At 43.1% G+C, this 21,553-nt stretch overlaps 1 protein-coding gene across 11 annotated transcripts in view; it reads left to right on the top strand.

Annotated features, from left to right (window-relative positions):
- The window catches only part of BTRC (beta-transducin repeat containing E3 ubiquitin protein ligase), a 116,266-nt gene extending 101,828 nt beyond the window's left edge, over positions 1-14,438 (top strand). For 5 of the 11 annotated variants that reach the window (XM_085582698.1, XM_085582699.1, XM_085582696.1 and 2 more), the window contains 6 exons: positions 1,956-2,205; positions 2,865-2,983; positions 6,978-7,088; positions 7,688-7,766; positions 10,979-11,172; positions 12,191-12,330. In XM_085582698.1, the coding sequence (XP_085438824.1) occupies positions 1,956-2,205; positions 2,865-2,983; positions 6,978-7,088; positions 7,688-7,766; positions 10,979-11,140 (721 nt within the window). In that variant the 3' untranslated portion in view covers positions 11,141-11,172; positions 12,191-12,330. Of the gene's footprint in view, positions 1-1,955; positions 2,206-2,864; positions 2,984-6,977; positions 7,089-7,687; positions 7,767-10,978; positions 12,154-12,190 lie in introns of those variants that run through there. The other 6 variants (XM_021536367.4, XM_021536363.4, XM_021536364.4 and 3 more) reach the window with 3 other exon arrangements.
- Positions 14,439-21,553: the final 7,115 nt, after the last annotated feature.

Genomic DNA, 21,553 nt, shown 5'->3' with positions numbered 1-21,553 from the left:
GAAATTAAATTTCAATTAAATGAATGACTTGAAATTAAATTTCAGCACAATGTTTCTTTTCATTAAATCTTTCTAATCTTGCTTTCCTTCAAGTCTCCAGTAAAAGGCTGGACACCTTGATGTAGCACTTGTGGTGCATGTTGTGCATTTGTGAAGTCCACTAGTCATATTAGAGGATACCAGTGAGTGTAAGACCTGTAGTGTAAATAGAGGCACATATGAGTTAATGAATTGCAATATGAACTTGGATGTGAAAGGACAGGTCTACTTCTCCGTGCTGTTATATACTCCCTTCTTGTCAGAGTACAAGCAATGCTCATGTAGTGGAGTTAGACAGCAAAAAGCTGCATCGTTGGCCCATTTTTGGAGCCATTAGCATGCATTCAGATGGCTGCAAGGTCCTCTGTGCTTGTGTAAACTACTGTTGTTAAGCTAATAGTAGTATTGTTAAGCTAATTAAATTGAATTCCTGACATGTGATGCATTCATTCTTGCAGTTCTGCTAGGTTTTGGGGTCCTGTCATTCATAGGAATCCAGAATTTCAGCAACGCTGCCTGCCCGGAAATGATGTGGGAACTGCACTGGACTAAACAGATCACAAAAGGAGAGGCTGATTTCTGTAACAAGCACTGTCATTTTCCATATCAGGCCAGGCAGGCCAAATTGCAGACTGGCTACTTGCCCAGGAATACTTTGTCTCCCACTGTATCTATGAATGTTTGTGCAGACCCCAGAGGCACATAGGATGCATCACTTTTATCCTTGGGTCTCCTCAGGAAGAGAGGCTTCATCCAATAGACAGTACAGATGGGCTCTTAATGCTTCTGAGATCTCAGGGATGCACTTGTCCAAAGAAGTCAGTGGGTCTCCAGCTCCTGTTCAGTTTGGCAACCCTGTCTGCAAACTGTTCGTATGTTAATGGCTCAGGTCTTTAGTTTTTTCTCCTTTGCATTTTCTAATTGGAATGTGGTTTTCTTTCTCATTGATGCTTTTTAGTTTCCATAAGGTATGAAATAAGACATTAAAAGTCTTTCTCACATCTTGCCTTTTCTTACTGCTTGCCTTATTGGCAGCAAGAAGTTTTAACTTCTGCAAGATCTGATGTGCCTGATGATACAGCCATTTTCTGCTTTCATATAGTGTATCTGGGATATAGGTGTGATAGTACCAAAAGAAATCTCTTCATGGAGGATAAAAGAAGTTTGCCAACAGAATAGCCCAAAATAAGTATTTTTGAGGCTTAAGATTTTCATTCCAAATACTAAAAGTTCTGTATGAAGCTTTTGTCTAACTTGCATCTTAAATTATCTTTCAGTTGAAACAGTTGGTTCCAATGACATTAAATTGACATAAATGCTATGTCTTAATTTGGGTATTCAGCGCATTCCTGGAATGTAGCTGTGTACCAGATGCACTGCAGGGTAAATGCAAATCATGATGCAACTTGTGACAATTACTTGTATTTGTTTGAAAAGAATTGTCTTGTCTTCTGCTTCTGTATAAATTACCACTTGAGCTGATAGTCCTATGAGAGAGGTCAAAAATGAAGCCTGTCAGGGAACTTACTTCTCCACATTAGCTGGAAATGAAGTGTATAATAGGCTGGCACAACCAGGAAACACCAGTCTTTAAGGCCATCAGTCTTCTACCTTTCCTCAGCATTAAATTCCCTTAATTAAATAATGCTTTTTTCTTGGGTGCATTATTTTTATGGTGTTAACTGCATTGCAGGGTTTTTGGCTGCTGGTCTGTCTCAATGCACACATAATCAACAGGTTTATCTAATACATTTTTTAATGAACTATTTAATAGATGTAGATATAACTTATGGTGTTTGCTTCTCTAATATCACTAGAGAGTCAATTACCTCTCCCTGTCCCTCTCTCGCTCTGCAGAAAATTCACAGTGCAGGTTGTTAACTCTCTTCTCTCTGGTTTGAAATCTGAACCTGCAGAGTGTGGGACGTGAATGCAGGCGAGATGCTGAATACCCTGATCCACCACTGCGAGGCCGTGCTGCACCTCCGCTTCAACAACGGCATGATGGTGACGTGCTCCAAGGACCGCTCCATCGCCGTGTGGGACATGGCCTCCCCAACAGACATCACCCTGAGGAGGGTGCTCGTGGGGCACCGAGCTGCCGTCAACGTAGTGGACTTTGATGACAAGTACATTGTGTCAGCTTCAGGTGACAGAACTATCAAGGTGAGGTGTTTCAGAGGCTTTTTATCTGCTGCTCTGGGGTATTTATTAACAAAGAACAGTGACCAGACAGGGAAGATGGCCCCTGGCAGGGTCTTGAGGAGCAGTGTTCTTCCTCCTGCTCATTTGCACTTGTCCCTCCTCAGTTGAGCTGGCACAGCTCATTTACAGAACCTATGGCAAATCAGTTCCAGGACAGATGCAGCTAAAAGAGAACATTTTTTTCTGTTTTTTTTTTCGACTTGACCACTTCCATAACCTGTTCAGTCATTTAAACAGTTGTTAGAGGGCAGCATGGGGACAGAAGTGAAAGTGAGTGGATAGGAGACACTTAAGTATTACTGCTATGATCCCAGTCTGCAGCATTAAACCTCAGGAGAATCTATATCGTGTGTAAACAAAATCATAGCCTAAAAAATGCTAAACCTGGAAGCTAATTTGATACTGTGTGGCAAAATTCTTCTGTGTACAGTGACCCAACCTGCTATGATTTGCAGAATATAATCACAGGTCATCAGAGGGATGATTTTCCCAGTCTTAATGGTAGCATCTTCATTAAGAGCATTCTGGATGCATCTATTTATCATACAGACTCCATCTTTTGTTAGTCTCTTCGTAATAATTTTGTCTCTGTGTGGTTCCCTCCCCCCTTCCTGTCACAGGTATGGAACACTAGTACCTGCGAATTTGTGCGCACCTTAAATGGCCACAAACGAGGCATTGCATGTCTGCAGTACAGAGACAGGCTAGTAGTGAGCGGCTCTTCAGATAATACCATCAGGTGAGAGACAAACTCCCCATCACAGGGTTCTGTGCAAGCACGCTGTCTCTGGTGCCCTGGGACGTGCTGAGGTTAGGCAGCTGAAGTGCTCTGTACCCTTGTCAACTTTGAAATATGCTTTCTTTAGTATAGAACATTGGGAACTGCTAGAAAGAGATATTAGAAGCCTGTTTTACTGTGTTGTCTTTCATCCTCTACATCTCAAGAGTCCCATACTAATCAACAAGTTGAATTTGCTCTGACAGTTCTGGTGTATGAAAGAGCTGGCAAGTACCACTTTCTACGATGTCCTCTTGTGATATTTTAATTGGGCTATGTGTCTAGTTAAAGGGGTCAGATTTGCAGTAAGAGGCATTTAATCCTCTGCAGAAATCCTCCTGGGCTCTCGCCAAACTCTTCTTGTGGTACTTGGCACCTGGTTAAGTTTGGAACAGCTGGTTTAGAGCATGAAGTTCAGTTTGCTGCCTTTTGCACTTCTCCAGCTGCCCTGGTTGCCGTCTGAGATTTAACTCTTTCTGGTATCAGAAGCCAGAATATCTCCCTACATCCTGCAGCTGCTGGCAGAGGAATTTCTCACTAATTTCAGGATGTATGGAACAAGCTTGAACATTAGTTTACATGATACAGAAAAATGACTCTGTCATGGAAATGGGAATAACAGCAAACTCCTTTTCCCTTTGTCATTTTTTTAAGTAATTATCTGCCTTTTTATGAAACTTGAAAACTGGATAGTGTAAGCAGGAACCCTTTACTTCACATGTCAATAATAATTTTTTGTCAGTGAGAATTATCTCTGCTATTGTTTGCCTGTGGACTTGGTTTGCCACATGCTCTGTCTGCTCTGCATTCTGTAGAAAACCAATGGTCCTTTGGTTGACATCACCAGGTCACTGTTCCAGATTTTAGTACAGGGCTGTCTGAGAGCATGACCAGGAGAGCTAAAACTTTGTCTCTTAATCAAGTGAAGAAGTATTACAGGCATTGTGTAAGAGCAGCACCAGTGCTGAGAACTGCACTTGAAATAGAAAACATAAGCCTCTGCAGTTGTACTGTGAAACTTGGCCACAGAGATAGAGCAAGAAATAGTTAAATACTACAGCAGTTAGGGAAGGATCTAAAAATGCAATGCTAATAAAAATAAATGTTAAGATAGTGATAATGCTAAACAGGAATAGTTACTTTTATGCTTGCATTGGACAAAATCCCTACTTAACAGATAAATTGTGCTAGAATTTCAGGAATGTCAACAGTGAATCATAATGGAAGTCAAGTTTAGCAGTAGTGTGAGCAAGGCAAAAGACTTACCCAATGCTAAAAGACAGTTTTCTCCCAGCCATTAGCAGAGGCACAAGTCAGTGGAAGGATGATTAAGAAAAAGATTCCTAAGTCCTCTCTGTGGGTGGCTTGGTGCTTTGTAGGTTTGATTTTAATCCACTACTAGATGTTGTATACTAGACTTAAGAACTTAAAAGCCCATTATTCTTCAGTTGCAGGGAAACTTTTTTCCAGAAGATGACTTTGTGATTTCTAGTTTTGCAACTGCAAATGTTAAGGACATGTGAAGTACCTGAGACATGGAAAAATTATTTAGGTTTCAATTTAGGCCAGAAATTTTACCTGTGTAAGAGGACACAGCTACATAGACATCACTAGTATTGTGCCAATTTCCATCTGGCAGAAACTGTTTAATCCAATCACTTCAGTATCTTAGCTTCTGCAGCCAAAGTTCCTAATTGCTACAGACAAAACAAACAAACAAACAAACAAACAAACAAAACAACCAAAAACAAACAAACAAACAAAAAAAAACACCAAAAAAACCCAGAGAATTCAGGGCAAGAAAATATCATCTTGGGTTAAATTTTAATGGGTGGTTGGTCTTCATGTGTCTTTTTCTAGGGTGTGCACACATAAGGATCTGATGCCTATCTGTTTAGACAACAGCATTCTCTCTAAGAGATGGGGATTCAGATTCACCTGCCTTCTGTACATCTCCCCACTCAGCTTTCAAGTGAATTAAAGGCTGAGATAACTGCAGACCTCCCTATGTTTCCAGGAGTTCTCCCAAGTTATAGGAAAGAGCAGTGGTAATGTTTTTTACCCCCTTTGTACATGAAAGCTCATTTGCCATGTGACAAGGGACATGATCACCTCTTGTAATCCCATCCAGGTAAAACCTCAGACTGGGACCTGAAAATACAGGCCTGAGTTAGTATGATGCAGCCTTCCAGAGCTGCTGGCAATTTCAGGATCAATGGCAAGGAATGGAAACACATGGCACAAAAGTTTCTGGCGCAAGATTGCTCTTCAGACCTTTCTGCACCAGTTAATGTCTGGCATTGTCCATCCTGTTTACAGTCCTTGAGAGACATAATGCTCTCTATCAGCCAGAGAACCTTTGGCTGACCTTTGTCATGGAGTTGCTTGCTCTGACCTTGACTGGTGTGCTGGACTCAAGTGAAAACTGTTGGGCCCTTCACAGATTCCTGAAAGATCAACTTCACAGATTGAAGAATCACTTTGAGCTCCTTGTTGGCTTCAAACATGTGCATAGACCTATCCTTTCTCAGTTCTACAGTGACAACAGCGTTCTGTTCATTCCTCTGTTGTCCAAAGTGAGAGGAGCTTGTTGTGGCAAGACAGCTGCAGTCATTATCCACCAGCCTTGGGCACACATCAACCAGATCTGGATTATTCCCTGGGGAACCTCAGGAATAAAATACATGGGGATGGTTTATCTCTTTCTTTGTCTCTCAAGCAAAAGTGACCTGACCTCTCTGCAGCTGTACTGCTTCAAGATGTATCACTCAGAGAAATTCCACAAACCCCCATATTTCTCACTACTGTGAAGTTCATGCCAGTCAGAGCACTTACTGAATAAGCATTTGAGAACATTTGTGACTGCTTTCTTTCTGCTGTGTGTCAGGGAGTCAGAGTAGATACTGCTATTACAAGACTGCTGTATGAGCAGAGCATGTCTCAGCCAGAGATGGAACACCTCTAGACAATACATGCCAAAGAATTTCAGTTCTTGTAGGCAAATAATCTTTTTATCCACGGTAATTTGGAGTCATGTCAAAGAGCTGGCAAAAGTATGGAAAACAAATAGACTTATTTCATTACTGTTTGAAACATTTAACTGGTTTTCAAGGTATTTTGCAAGTGCAAAAATTATGTATTTTAATTTATTCTCCATGCTGAAAACCCATCACAAAAACTGAAACTTTGGGATAGTTACATTTGAGAGAATAATGTGTTGGCTGGGCCTCTTACTGTATGTTGGTTTGGGTGCCAGAATTTTTTTTAAATGCTGTATTATTAGAAACAGTTCACATAGAGCCACAGGAGTTATTTGAGAGCAAGAAAAGAAATGCATTTAAAATAATAAACACAGATAATCCGTTTTAGTTTATGCATAAGGTGCCTGGATTACAGGTTAAACATATCTTCAGGGAGAGAAATGACAAAGGAAAAGGTCTTGTTAATTCTTGTACCTCTCACCATTATATTGATAACTTAATTTGCCTGATGGTAGTCTCCAAATCAGAAATGGGCATGTAGGGGAACAGAAAGGGGCACATGCCCCATTGAAGGTGATCATATAAATTGAAACAAGCTGCTGAAGGGATTGGTAAGTGTCACTCTCTTAATATCTTAAAACCAAGGCACAACACTTTTACAAACTATGAACCTCAGTAAAATAAAGTCAGGCTCACAGTGAAGATAACTGGGAGATACCCTTTGTTACTAGAGCTGTAGATACTAGATACAACTGGTTTGTGACTCATCTCCCATGTGTTACTGTAACAGCATAGGGTCATGTGGAAAATCATGTATCCATTTAACTGTGGGAAAAGGAGTGATGATTGTAGTTTGTTTCTTCTTTGTTTTTCCATCATAAGCTTTATTTCCACGTTTCCGGTAACTACAAGCAAAGACCAAATGTTTCACTGCAATGCTAAGGTATTAAAAAATTCTTTGTACTCTCTTCCAGGCTGTGGGATATCGAGTGTGGGGCATGTTTACGAGTACTGGAAGGCCATGAAGAGTTGGTGAGATGCATACGCTTTGATAACAAGAGGATAGTCAGTGGGGCATACGATGGGTGAGGTTATCAGTGCAGTCAACGCTTTGCATCTTCTTGTCTGTCTCAGTGTCTCCCATCCCACTTTGTGCATCTCCCATATAAATATCAGACTCTCTGTCATACTAAGTGGACCTTTTCATAGCCAGTAAATGAGGACCATGCTACAGAGCATAGCTTTCATTCTTTTGAAATAAGGCCATGTGATTTGATGTGTGTGGTCCAGTTCTTGTGCTTGGTACGAATATCTGACTGACTCAACCTGAAACTTCTTCCTGCTCAGCCACTTTTAAGAACAATCTTTCCCATCTGTGGTTGTCTGCAGGACCATTTGCCATTACAGACTAGTTGTCTGCACACCCATGTGTTTCTATTAGTTATTACCACCTGCTTTTTTATGTGTTTTACTTTATTGACAGCATATTTTTGCCTCCCATTAAGTTCTATAAGCTTTACAAAGGGAAAATGCAAGAACCAGGTCTCAAGAGCGGAAGGATTGCTGCAATTTTCCTTACACTGGCGTATTAGCTAAGTTGTACTAACAGTTATTTTTTTTCTGTGAGTGCTTGCTCTTTTCATTTTAATAGAGCCATGGTGTTTGTCTATTTTTTCACCACTAGGAAAATAAAAGTATGGGATCTTGTGGCTGCTTTGGATCCCCGTGCTCCAGCAGGGACCCTCTGCTTGCGAACCCTTGTGGTAAGAGCTTTAGATAGAGGTGTTGAAGAAAGTGTGCTTGTTCAGAACTGTCTTGAGCTGTGAAAACTCAAGTCAGTTTAGCCCCAGTCTACAGGATCTTGAAATAATTTCTAGGGGTTTGGCTTTTTTGGGTGTCCAACTTCTTCTAATTTTACAAGCTATTAATTGCAAGCATTAAAAGTTAGAATCTCTGATCTTTTCACTCGACTCTGGGCTTTTCAACAGTTTTATTCTGTGATTTGAAGTTAATAACTGAATCCATTTTTAACTCATCCTTGGAATCCATATGCTAGTGGATTTACATTAATCTGTGCGTACCTGATGATGTAGTAAGTTCTCCGAATTGTTGGCATGAAACTTCTTAAAAATAGTACATTCCAAATTTGAGGACCAGGAACAAAAACATTCTTGGGATTGTTTTTAACTGCCTTTTGGGTGCTTAAGGAAAAAGCAGGACAGAAACAGATAGTGAAATCACCTTATGCTTAAACAGCAACTACTCTTTTCATGCTGTCCACTGGTTTCTAGTGTAGTTTAGTGATGGTGTGGTTAAAATGTCATTATGTGAGTGTTAACAACATTCACAGTCACGTTTAAAAATGGCTCTGCTCGGTCTTAGAATAATGTGGGAAAGTTGTGAGAAAAATGCCAGGACAGCCAAGGCCTTGGGATAGTTCTAATAGGTGTTCCTCCACCACATTCAACTCCAAAAAAATGGCACTGTTGCTGAGGATAAAGCAAGATTTCAACCAGTACCAAAATCTCATTGAAAAATAAGTATTATATGTTTTTGTTTCTTAGGTTGAAAGTGTTTGGGCAGTGTTTCAAGAGGTATATGTTAGAATTTTTCCTGCTGTGGCTCATGACTGTAGTCTGTGCTTTAAAACAGGATTGTACCAAGGCTGTCTGATTCTCTAAAAGTGTGGTTACTTCTCACCAGCTGAGCTGTGCTGGCTGACCTTCTGCACACTCATCAACCACCTGAATTGCTCCTGTTGTAGATTTCACTGAAGTACTTTACATCACATTTGGTGCAGGCTGTGAGCTTACTGGGACTCAGCTGACAGGCAGGAAGATCATTCAGTCATGCTACCCTTTTCCAGTCACGTATTTGGACCATCAGCTACAGGATCAGAGTCCATGAGAGCTTTGGATGCCCGTAGGTGCTACGTTGAAAAACTTTCTTGTTAGCCAAATAGAAGTGCAAATAGTTTCATGGCTGAAATACAGAAAAGCCCTTTGTCATTGGTCACCCAGTTCCAAGCGATGGAACAACTCTGCCCATGAGCTAAGACTAAGAGTCTAAGACTAAGGACTTGGTATTAGTAGTGTTTCTGCTCCAGCCTGAGACAAATGTGTGCCTGGTAACCTGTAGCCTTAATTTAACTGGTGTGATTTCCTCTGCATTTTCCAGCAGTGGACAGCCAAAGTGCCCCAGCTAATTATATTATAAATCAGAAGCGGTGGGATGGAAACACTGTAGGAATCTCAACACATGGATACTCATAAATCCCTGTTTGATAGCAGTGGAGGAGGCCAAAAGCAGGGTGGGGAGCAGAGGAAGCTGTTGCTGTGCTTTTAGGACTTTTATGACAACAGGGTGTCTTTATACCCGCTTACCCATGCTTTGGTGTTTTTTTTCCTCTTCCCTCGTCCTCCAAAATTAAACCTGGCTGCACAATGAACATCATGAGTCTCCTGCTGCTTGTGTTCAATTTTCAAACAGTAGGAGGAAAGTGCACAGATAACAAATGTTCACTACATGCCAGGTCCCTTCCAGTTTTGTCTTCCGTTAGCTGGAACAGTGGCCACATGAATTTGACAGAAGCTTTCCATGAATAGAATGAGCTCAAGGTTCAGCTTTCCTTATGACATTAACAGTCCGGGTAGGGCAGCCTTACTTAGACCACAGTGACTGGGATCAAAAAGAGAGTTTTGAAAAGAACTTTTAAAAGTATCTGTCTCTTTATCTCTCTCTGTCTCTGTCTCTCTCTCATCCCCACCATCTCTGAATAATCTATCAGTGGATCTGACTGTTGCAATGATACTTTTTGGAAGAACTTCTTTACTGCTATAACACAAAATCTGGAAAAACACTTCCCTTAAGAATAGGTGGGAAGACAGAAACTCATAAGGTGTTTATAAAACAAACTCATGTTACAGTTGGAAGATCAAAAAGGTTCCATTGATTAGAAATTCTAAAACTCTGTCTTAGAACCTGGCTTACATTTGCATTTATTTTTAGATAATTTTGACGTAAAGATGCAGAAATTCACTTTAAAGCATCTGTTGTTCTTTGTAAAATGAGCTGTATTTTTGTAGTCTTGTGCTATAAGACAAAGACTTCCCCTTTAGTAACTAGCAAGTCTCTTTTGCCTATATGCTTGAGAAACCTGTAGTTTCAGTATTAAAATATTTTAAGACATGTTTTTTTCCTGACCCTCGGAAGCCCCTAACAATGTGTGAGCCCTAAAGAGAAATGTGTGTTCGTGGGAGAGACAGGGCTCACCATCACTGCACAGTTTCTGTTCCTTGATGACCAAGGAGGAAGCCACTGCTCTTGGAGTGTCATGAGCACCAAGAGAAAATAGGCAACACATAAGGGAAAGCAGAGTGGATCTGCTCTGTGATATCCAGGATCTTGCCACTGCCTCCTGTTAATTGTGGTCTGAACTCATGCCAAATCGTCGTGCCATTTCCACTCAGCCTTGGAGCAGAATGGAAACTGCCTATAAAGAATGCCCTTTCTAGATCATATTTTTAGAACTGCTTAGGAGGAATTACTGCTGTGTCTCTGGACTTTACAACAGGCTCCTTAGTGTTCTCTGGTGTTAAGCTGTTCCCTCTTCAGCAGTGGCAATGATGCCAAGGCTTGAATGCAAAGTTCTCATCTCTTACCCTGTAACCTACTGTACCTGGGAATGCTATAATTTCAGGGAGGAGTTTTGTCATGGAATAGGGAAGACAGTGCACCTGTCAGCTTCACCAGATGGAATAATGTGGGGAGGGAGTTTGATTTATTCTGCACAGTGTGTGTCTAATACTGGGATTTAAGGAGTAGTAGCTCTGTAGTGCTGATGCACAGTGTGTCACTTGGGGTTTACTGACAAATTAATATAACTAAAATCACGCCCAAGTTTATCTTCCCCACTCCATCCCAGGTGCCAGCTGGTTTGCAAAGTAACATGCTCTGTCTCCCACTGGCATTTCAGGAGCATTCTGGAAGAGTCTTTCGACTTCAGTTTGATGAGTTCCAGATCGTCAGCAGCTCACATGATGACACCATCCTCATCTGGGATTTTCTGAATGACCCAGCTGCCCAGGCAGAATCCACTCGTTCCCCGTCCAGAACATACACCTACATCTCCAGATAAATAGCACTACACTGTACCTCACACTCGCACAGGTAAAAAAAAAAAAAAAATCTTTAAAAATAAGGTGAGACTCAAAGGTGACATTGGATGTAGTGTGAGCCTGCTGTTTGAATAACTGGCTAGGTCTATCAGTGTTTGTCATCTTGGTTATGCAGTAATTACAGTGTCCTGTAAAAGCACAGGAATGGTTCTGGTACCTTAGAATAGGGACATTATTTTTGGATTTGTGACATGTGGTGCCTGTGACTTCCCCTGAAGAACTTCTCCTCCTCTGTCCATCATCATCAATAATTAAATCAGTTATACTGCTGTCCAGAAGGAAGAAGGGTTTCTGCTGAGCGAGTAAAGCAGCTGCTGCCTAACAAGAGGATGCAGATGGCCTGACCCTGGGCAGTTGTCACCAGGCAAGAGAGTTTTGCCAAGAACCTCCCTCTGAAGGGATGACCATTCTCCTCACTCTGCAGCAAGCTGATTGAAGATTACAGTTTGGCTAGGGGAGGAGACACTGAGGCACAAGCACAAGCCCAGGCAAATTAAATCGAGATGCATCAATGTGCAAAATAATTTATGGATAGGGCCTAGCCCTTGTTCTCTCTGGCATAGCATGGATGTTAAATTATTCATATCAGAGCCTGGTTGGTTTTCTCATCACCTTTTGTCTTGGCCAGCCCAGTGTGGGAAGTACAAAATGTTTCATATGTTTGGGTCATCTGTAGAGTGAATTTGATGCATATGAGTGAAGTGGCATAACACAATTGCCTGTGTGGGTGGGTACATGCACAATTACTGCTAATAGCAGTAAACATAAGAGAGAAGAATGCAGAAGAGCTGACAGGCTCCTGCAAAGGGGTGTCCACAGTGACATTTTCCCATGAAAATGCTCTGTTGTGGGGCATATCCTGTATCCTGTTTGGTAACTGTACAGTGATGCTCTGGACCTGTCAGATCTTGATTTTCTCAAACTCTCTGGTCAATCAGATGTTATTTTAAATCATTAAAAGGCTTAGTATGAATGGGGTTTGTTTGGTTTGTTCTGTTTTTTGTTCCCAGGACTCATTTAAGCTGCAGTATTTAAATGCCAGGACAAAAGAACTATCCACGTAACCAATACTTGCTGAAGAGAGAGGCTCTCAGACTTGTTTCTGGAACAAAGTTGGCATGCGGTTGATCTCAGACAGGGTCTACTCAGCGTGGCTGACTGCTAAAGTGCTGCTATATCAGAAGATGACTTTTATCTTTAATGAACAGTTAACATTTTTAAACCTTCCCATCCCTTTCTTCCTTCATTCCCCTCTTCATGCTCACTCTTCCCTTTACCCCATTTGATTCCCCTCCAAGCCCGGTCACCAGTGTCCTATGACTATATTTAAGATGTCGCCAGAATGTGTTGCTTTGCTGTTAAGCGGAAGACTTACAGTGCATCCTGCTGAGAGTCACTTCAGGGTGGGTGGGAGGGTGGGTGGGTGGGGAGGCTGCTACTCTCAAGCTGAAATCAATATCCATTGCTAGGCCTTTGAAAAAGCATTCAGCTCTGAAGAGCAGCAGAAACACTTAAAACAGCCAGACCATCATCCCCCTAACCCCAGCTTCCCTGCGGCTTTTGGCTGTTCTGACTGCAGACTTATTTTTTGTGGAGAGAGGACCCTTGAAATTTGACTATTATGAGCCAAATCCATCTCTTTCCTCTCCTGCCTGCTATGCTAACCCTTTGGAAGTTGGATGTGCGTTGTAGTCTCCCCTTAACATCAGCTTTGCTGGGGAATGCTAGTCAATGAAAAGTTAAATTCTCTCCTGCCAAAGTCCCACGCATGATGGACTGGGACTGAGATCCTGTCCACTCCCACCCCAGGTGAACTGTTGGCCCAGGACAGTATTTCACTAGCAAAGGGATTGTCTCTACCATCTTCCTACTGCTGTTCTCCCTGAAGACTGTGTGTTTCTGATGGCTTATGAATCATTCTATAAATTGGAGAAAGTTTGAGGCTGGGCTGAGAAGGAAAGCTGGACATTGCTCCTATCTTTCCATTCCTTCTCCCTCAGAGAGGCTGTAGATGGGTACTGGAAGAGGGAGCTGTTAAAAATTTCATGGAGCTCTCAAGAGCCACCCTAGAGTGGGCACACTACACAAACATTCTGGCCATGACTATTAGACTTTGCATCACTTGAATGGTCAAATGCACACCCTGGAGATGGTGGTTGAGTAAAATGAGTTGGCCATGAGGACAGTCATTGCATTTAGCAATGACTTCAGGCCAGTTCTGCAGCATTTCTGGGACTGGCTTTGCTAGAAGGGATTGAAGTGTTTTGGTCTGCTTCTGTAACCTGTGTACTGCATTGCAGTTTAGGGACACAGGCTGATTAGTCCTTTTGCTGATAGCTGAGACGGGTCTTTGCTTTCTGGCTGAGACTTCTGCAAATTGTCATTGTTTAGAAGACAAAAATAGCCCTGAAGAGTAGGTACATGAGAAACAATTCTGCATGTCTCTGAGCTAGACAGAGGTCTGGGGGTAAACAGCTCTCTTCACAGAGCTGGAACAAATTGCAGCTGGCCTGCATTTAGATCAGAAATGACTCTGTAGATCAGTCCCTGGCCATTCCATGTTTAGGCCCAGATCTTCTTCTGTAGGTCTGGAAGAATCTCCATTGTTTTAGTGGGGAGTTGCTTTAATCCCACAGTAGGAAATTGAAGTCCTTTGTCTCTGGGCTGGAGGGCTACCTGCTAACTGGCTTTGTTAACACCCTCTGAACTTGGTAGATGGGATTTTTTTAATAAGCTTTTCTCATCAACTTCACATTGCTGGGGAAGCTGCTGCATTGTTTCTAATTGCTTGGGATGTGCTTTTTCCACCAGTGAAATCTAGCAAGGAGCTGATCCAAGAGTCCCCAGAGAGCAGTCCAGAGGGCTTGAATAATTTAGGTGCTAGCTAGGACAGATGAGAAGGCAATGGAGTTAGAGAGGAGGGCAAAGCTGGTTCTTGGGTAGTAGTACCTAGTGCATTTCCTGAAGCATGTGGGCAGCAGTGTCAAGCATCTCGGAGCATGTGATGACACTCCTCTTCTCTGTTCCAACTATTACTGTAAAAAGTCAAACAGAATAACAGCTCTATTCAAGTATCAGCGACAGTGACTTACCTCTGCAGAGTCATAAATAAGTTCTGAGTCACAATGTTTATCCACAACTAATTTGAAGTCCAGGAAGGTTGTTTTTGCTTTCAGGCAGCTCTACATATGATGAATACTCTAGTCCCAAAGCCAAAGTGGAAAAGGGAGCAGAGAGAATAAAAGTTCACATCCCAAACTTTGTTGAATTCAAGTTCTAAGTCTTAATACTATTTAAGAGTCCCTCTAAGTTCAGGCATTACAAGGTCTGCAGCATGGCTGCATATCAGCAGGGGTTTACATGACCTTGGGTGAAGATTTATTAATTATTTTCCTCAGTTTTGTCATGCTCCATCTTTTCCATTTCTGTTACTGTAGAAAACAATGATCTGTTACTCCAGCTGCTGAAGGATGCAGAACTTCCTAATATTTTAATTACATCTTTTGGCCAACACCTTCAAGGATGTGTTGTATTTTTGCTGGTTGAGAGAATTTGGGAAAACTGGCAGGCCAAACACAAGAGACACCACCACTGCAAATTGTCCTTGGTTGTCATAGCCCTGCTGCTCTGTGCTGCTATTCTGTTGGGTCTTCAAGTGGTACCATACTTTGTACTCTGCTGTATAGAGCTCTTTAAGGTACATTTAACAAGCAACTGCTGGAATCCATTTTTGGCACATGGTAAGAAAGGTGTGTCACCCTCAGGAAGGGACTGTGTGTAGGTACTTCAAATAGGACTGCAGAAGGGTAAGGATTCCTACCCCACTCCCCAAGTTGTACAAATTTCTGATAACTAAGAAGGAAACTGAAGTTAACTGATCTAACTTGAACTTGAAACTGCCACAGCCTGACATTTGGTGGTGTTTATTGTGCTCCCAGGGAGGAGCAATCTGGTAAGTAGATCTCCCAGTGTCAGAAGAAAGTGGCTTTTTCAAACTCCTTCCCTTCCCTTAGGATATGTGTGCATGTGTGTGTGAGTGTTCAAGAGTGCATGTAAGAGAGAGGTTTCAGCATGAACAGGATGGATAATCCCTCAACTAGATTGAAGTAATTGCAGAGTTTCTAATGCAAAGAACTAGAACATGCCTGCTGAAAGGAGATAAAAAATGGCTGGAAGTGTCTGTGGGCTTTAAGTGTTGCACATTGCTTTAAAATTAAATACCTCTGCTGCTTAGGGTTTGTCACTTCTTCCACAAGTAGGAAGCTCATGCTAACCTTCCACCTTGGATTATGGGATGGAAAGTACTGGAGATGTGGGACAGTCTTGTGGCCACACCATCTCCTGAGTGCAACTCCTTTGCAATAGGGCACAGTTTTGCTGCAAATATTTTTTGTCCTCAGAGGAATACAGCTTGCTTTCAAATATGCAAATAGAAAATGGCATGAAGGAGTTTGCAGTGAGGTAACTTCTACAGATGTCTCCTGGAGCAACTCCCTCTGCTCCCTGTTAACATTCAAGGACAGACACGTCCAGTGTTGGAACGGAAGGATTCAGGTGACAAGTTGAGAAGTCTGTGATCATCAGAAACACTGAAATGCTTTACACTTGTTTCTAAACTGGAAGCTGACTTGGACCACCGTGCTCTACCTACCCACCTCCTGCTCCAAAGGATCCTTTTTTCTTAATTTTTTTTTTTTTTTGGACACTGAAAAAGCTGGAGAGTATCATGCACATTTCTCCACTCCCAGGTATGTTTATCTGCCCCTTCCACATGTTCCTTCCTCAGTCTGAGCAGAGCTCCAGGCTTGGTTCTGAGTTTTTTGGCATCACACCTCCAATGGGAAGCACCTCTCTAGGTTGGGCTGTTGCCTAACTTAGTTCGCTTTCTTTAACATGATTTTGTATCTGCCTTTTGTGGCTCATTATTCGTTAATTCACTGGGAACGGGCAATATTTGCATTTAATAAATCACAAATACTAGCAGCTCTCCTTTGCTAGAGAAGGAAACAAGAAGGAATGTCCAGCCTTCCTACAGTAGGCTTGCTCTTAACTGCGTGAGGAAACGGAGGAGATGACCCGAGTGGTTGAAAACCAGGTGTATGTGAGGATGGAGATGGATCTCTACAGAAGTGGGGACAGTGCTGAAAATAGATCTTTTAGCTTGTGTAGTTGGCTGCGAAAAATTGGGGTTTTCCATGATCAGAAATCATCAGGAGGTGATCAAGTAAGGTCTCCAACTGTTGAACTTGCCAGCTGATGCCCCTTTTAGGATGCAGTGGAGACATAAGGAGAAAGGGATGGTCTAAACTGTGCTTAACAAAAGAAGAATGATCTTTGCCAGGGTCTCAGTGGCATGCATGATGCATTTGATGTGCTGAGCTTTGCCCTACTGTTCCCCCCAAAATGATAAGCAGCAGCTTCCCAGAAGGAGGGGGGAAACAGCAAGTGACCCAGCTGTCCTCAAAGGAAGTCTCCATATGAAATTCCTCTATCCTGCTGGAAACTGGATTGATTGGCATGAGAGGATTACAGTCTTTCTGCCCCCACTTTTACTTCAGAGATGGGAGCAGCAGGTCCCTTGGGTGTGTTCCTTCTCCAAAATCCCAGTAGTGGGTTGAGAGGAATGGCTGCCTGCTGAAACTGGGCATTTGGCTTCCTTCCATTCCCCGCCTTGCCCCCCTTTTTTTTGAAGATGATGTGTAGCCAAACTACTGGACAAAATACCCAGGGGGAGCCTTGGCACACTGCCAGAATGGATCATCCTTTGACTGGTCGGAAAACTCTTCCCATGACTTTGTGCTTGTTCCCAAAGATCACTGGGCTTCCACATATCTTGTCCAGCAGATAACCCCTGGGAGTTGGCAATACTGGTTGATCTTTAGGGATGTTAAGATAATACTCTCAAAATCAGAGGATTCTGATGTACATGGATGTGCAGCAAGCCCTTTAGATACTGTAGACAGCTTCTAAATAAGTTCCCTTTTTTAATAGCCTTTTACCCTAAGAGATATCTTGATTTCTGCTCAAGTGCAGCTGTGGCCAGAAAATCAGCATGAAATACAAGTCTTCATCACAGAGCAGCTGTGCTCATACCTGCACAATGAACAGTTTTTGCCTTCACAGGCAAAGTGTTTTAACCTCCTGGCACTGGAGCACTGGTTTACATCTGAGCAAAACTCCACGTACAGGAGGCAGGTCAGTGAGCTGTTTGCGGTGTCTTTTACAAGGAGCTAATATGAAATTTTTTTGGCAATTCAGTGTGAAAAACTGGAGCTGCTTTTGAGCAAAACTTTGCTTTGGCTACTATGTCTTTATCATGTGAGGCACTGCAGGGCTGAGCCTAGCCCCAGTTTTAGCATGGCAGAACAGTAGTGTGGACCTCAGCAAAGTGTAGGCAGTTTCTTCCCATCATTTTCCATCACTGCATTTAGGAGAGTTGCATGCCTGCCAGGCCAGCCTGTGCTGCATCACTCCAGCCTGCTCAGGCTGTGGTGGCTGTGGAAGTGGGAGAGGTGAGAAAGAACATGGTTTCTCCAGAGTTTTCTGTTTGTTACTCTGCTATATTTGTTATCTGGATTCTTAAGTAATGAGTGCTTTGAATTTTGTGATTATGTTACGGTGATGTGTAGTTAATGTACTAATGTTCACTTGAGCTAGGATCATGGTAACAGTGTGGTTTGTTTTTTTGTTTTTTTTTTTTTAACTGTTCAGAAAATAACTTAAATACAAAGATTAAGCTGTGAATCTCTCCTGTTTTCCTTTTGGGGGGAAAGGTGCTGTCAGAATATCAGTCCTGTATCTTCCTCGAGCCCATGTGTGTGAGTCATACTTCTGCTACACATGTACTGTACACAACATCTGCAGTGTGAACACCTGGAAGTGCTGGGGATGAAAGGTGGACAGCTTTGCTCCAAGCTAGAGGTGGCTGCAGAGCCTGCAGTAGCCAGTCCCACCTCAGAGCTGCTGCTCATTAACAAATAAAGCATAAAAGACTGCCCTGGAAGTCAGAAAAAAAAACACTTATTCCTAAAACCACAGCATACTTTTTAATTAACACTCTCTCCATTCATAGTTAATGGCCTCTGGCTGGGGCAGATGAGTCTGCCCTGTGAGCCAGAGAGTGGATGTGACTGATAGAGAAGAGTTGGAGCCATCCTGCCCATTAAAAAAGTGTGGGGGAAAACCTGTAAAGACTTTGTGTTTTTCTGGGTACTGTTGCAAGATCCTGGTAGGAGAAGCACAAATTTGTTTTATAAGCTAATCAGAATCCTGCTGTTCAATAATGAGTGAGTAATTGACATATCACAGCACCACCACACAGTTCCATGGCTGGGGATGCTTCCACACTTACCGCTCGCCCAAATCAGAACGCAAGCACCCTCACCTTCAGAATACCTTCCTCTTAAAAGTGCTCCTTGAATAGCAGCCTTGGATCTTTCCATTTTACTTAACAGCCCCTTTTAAAACAAAGGCCACCGCAGTTTTAAGATCTTGACTCCAGGGGTGGTCAGAAAACAAAACAAACCCCTGCACTCCCGACATCTCTCTCCCTGCTGGCTCCATTCTTGGGAGCCAGCGGGGGACAGGAGATTGTGAAGGCTCCTGCTTTTCTGAAGTGCTGGGAGCAGGATTCTTGTCACTCCCAATCTCCATCTCTCTTTGTGACAGGGTTCCCAGCAGCCCTGTGCTTTATTTGGCAAGGCTTTGGTGTTCATATGTATGTGTGTATGTGCACACATATATAATAAATATTATATATACATATTTATATATTATATATAATATATGCATTTACACCACTTCAGCCTTTTTTTCTGTTCCCTCTCTGCTATTTCCTCCCATCCAAAAATAGACTTGGAAGAGGAATTGCAGTGGCAGGCTACATCCATTGTTTTGGATTGGTCTGTAACACAGAATGCAGCTTGATTTCAACAACCTGCACACACAAGTGAGACCCCTTCCATACCCACAGTCCAAGTTGTGTGTGTGTACCCAAACAACACACATACTGCCCACTCCCATGAGAAACAGGTTCTCCTTGTGGGTTATTTCTAGATGTTACTTAGATAGTCCTTCCTGTTCTTCTCCTTGATGTTTAAAGATGAGAATCGGCGTCTTTATTCCAGATTTCTAGGACTAGGATAGTGCTGTCCTGCAGGACATGAGCTGGAAAACTTCTCTGAGGAAATCTGGACTGGAATCCAAAAACTCAAGTAAAGAGAGTCTTTGAGAAAGAAAAGCAATCTCAATTGTAAATTTCCACTGGAAAAGAATGAACAGCTTATCTTAAATAGATTCAGTGGTTAATTACCCTTTCTGTTTAAAAATGTGTGCCTTATTTCCACTTCAAATGAAGAAGGAAAGTAATGTTTGCCATAGCTTCAAATTAACAGCGTTTGATCAACCTACAGCTTTAAAATGAAATCTTCTCTTGTTTGGTGGCTTTTTATTGCTGTCTTATACACATGCTTTCAAGAGTATAGTAAGATATTTTTTGGAAAGGGGGAATTGGCCAGTTTAGATTAGCTAGGCTAGAAAGAATGTAATTCTTACAATAACTGTTTAGGATGAGTTTAGCAGTTGGTGGTTTGAAGAGGATGATGAGCTCTCAGGAGAGAAGGCAGCATGGCCAAGGAAACAGAAGGCCCTGAGCAGACAGACATGCTTTAATGCTGCTGTGGATTTCTGTGTGTGAGCTGTCTGTCTGTCCTGGGCTCCAGCAGTGTCCTGATCCCTTTTGTTCCAAGGCAGCGTGTGGCACAGCTTCCTGTGCAATGGCACACATCAGTGCCCAGGATGTAGAAATGATTCAATGTTTTGTGGGAATAAGATGCCGCTCCTGGTCTTGAGAGCCCTGAGTAGCTCTCAAGCACTTTCCAAGTGCTTGAGCTGCTCTGCAGCCAGCACATACACACTGCCCATGACCATGTCCCAGGAAGGGCTGCTGGAGGAGTAGATAAGAGAGGAAAACTAATCTGCTGCATGTTTTCCCACGCAGTGGGCTGCAGCCATTAGAGATCCCAGCCTGACCCCTTTGCCAGCTGATCCATGCCCAGCAGTGCATGTCTGTGAGCACCAGACACTCTGCTTTACCCTAAAAGAGCTCAGACACATTCCCCGAGAGATCCTCTTTGTTTCACATCCATGTTAACTTCCCATCCTGAGCTTTCTCTCCAGAATTATTTGCTGACATGTACCTGGCTGGTAGGAGCTGCTAGAAATCTCCAAATCTGCAGAGAGTTTGCTGAGCTGTAAGGCTGATCAGCTGGGGACCACTGAAGTTGGATAAAGAATATGACCAGGGAAACCTGGGCTGGAAAGGTCTCACCTGTCCAGGTAAATAGCCTGCCTGCAGGTGGAGAATGGTCAGATGGGCTTTGCAGTGCAACAAGGCAGAGACAGCAGCCTGAGCAGTGCTTTCACCAGGGACAGCACTGACTTCCTTGTGGAGCCCACTGTGGTTTGAAGAAACTCAAGCCCCTGGTTAACGTCACACAGCTGATGTATCCAAAACTCCTCGTGCCATGCCCCAAGCACCCTGCTGGCATTACCAAGGCAGATCAAGGAAGGCTTCTCCTCCAAGGGGCAGTGAGGTGGGGAGGCAGCCAGACCATCTCTGTCTCTGCAGTGTCATTTCCCAACGGGCAACCCTGACAAACTGCTCTGACCTTCGGAGCGGTGCCGGTGTCTGTGAGCAGCTCTGCCTATCCAGCCCGTGCTGCTGAGTTCCCTCTCCTTGAGCACAGGGAAAGGGGGCAGTGGCTGCTAAGCAATGCATCTTTTTGCCTTTGCATGAGCTGCTTATTGCTTCCTTGTGGGATTTATTTAGTTGGACTAGATGGTGCTGGGTAAACCCTGAGAACCAGCACTGGGACCACATCCTTTCCAAGGGATTTCTATCTCATCTTGAAAAAGAGGACAGACTTCCCAGTGGGGAGCTGTCAGCTCAGGGGAAGCCCTCAGGTGTCCCAACTGCTTCTCCATTCTCCTGGCCTAAGCAAGTGCCATCACTCTGCAGGATGTGTGCTGGGACCAGCTATGCCTGCTGCTCTGCCTCTCCCAGTTCTCATGGGGTTTTTTGTATGCCTCAGGCACTGTGTCAGATGCCTTGAGGAAAGGAGGTGTGTGAGCATCCCGTGACATGGAGTGCTGGGACAGGGACACCCCAGTGCTGTGCCTGGAGTCTGGGGCAGCACCGAGGCAAGAGTGGGACAGGAGCTTTGGAAGTGACGATGGGTGGGGATCAGGGTGGTTTATGGGCTCACAACCACTTTTGCAGCCACGGGGAATATTTTAGCCAGGGATATGTGGCATGGAGGCAGGGGAGGAATGCCTGTAAAATGTGGAGACAACTCCCTTGCAGCTCAGAGCAG

The sequence above is a fragment of the Lonchura striata genome, chromosome 6 (assembly GCF_050655825.1).
Source record: "Lonchura striata isolate lonStrDom1 chromosome 6, ASM5065582v1, whole genome shotgun sequence".
Classification (NCBI taxonomy): Eukaryota; Metazoa; Chordata; class Aves; order Passeriformes; family Estrildidae; genus Lonchura; species Lonchura striata.
The sequence above is the reverse complement of the archived record's forward strand: the minus strand, read 5'-3'. Positions and strand labels throughout refer to the sequence as shown.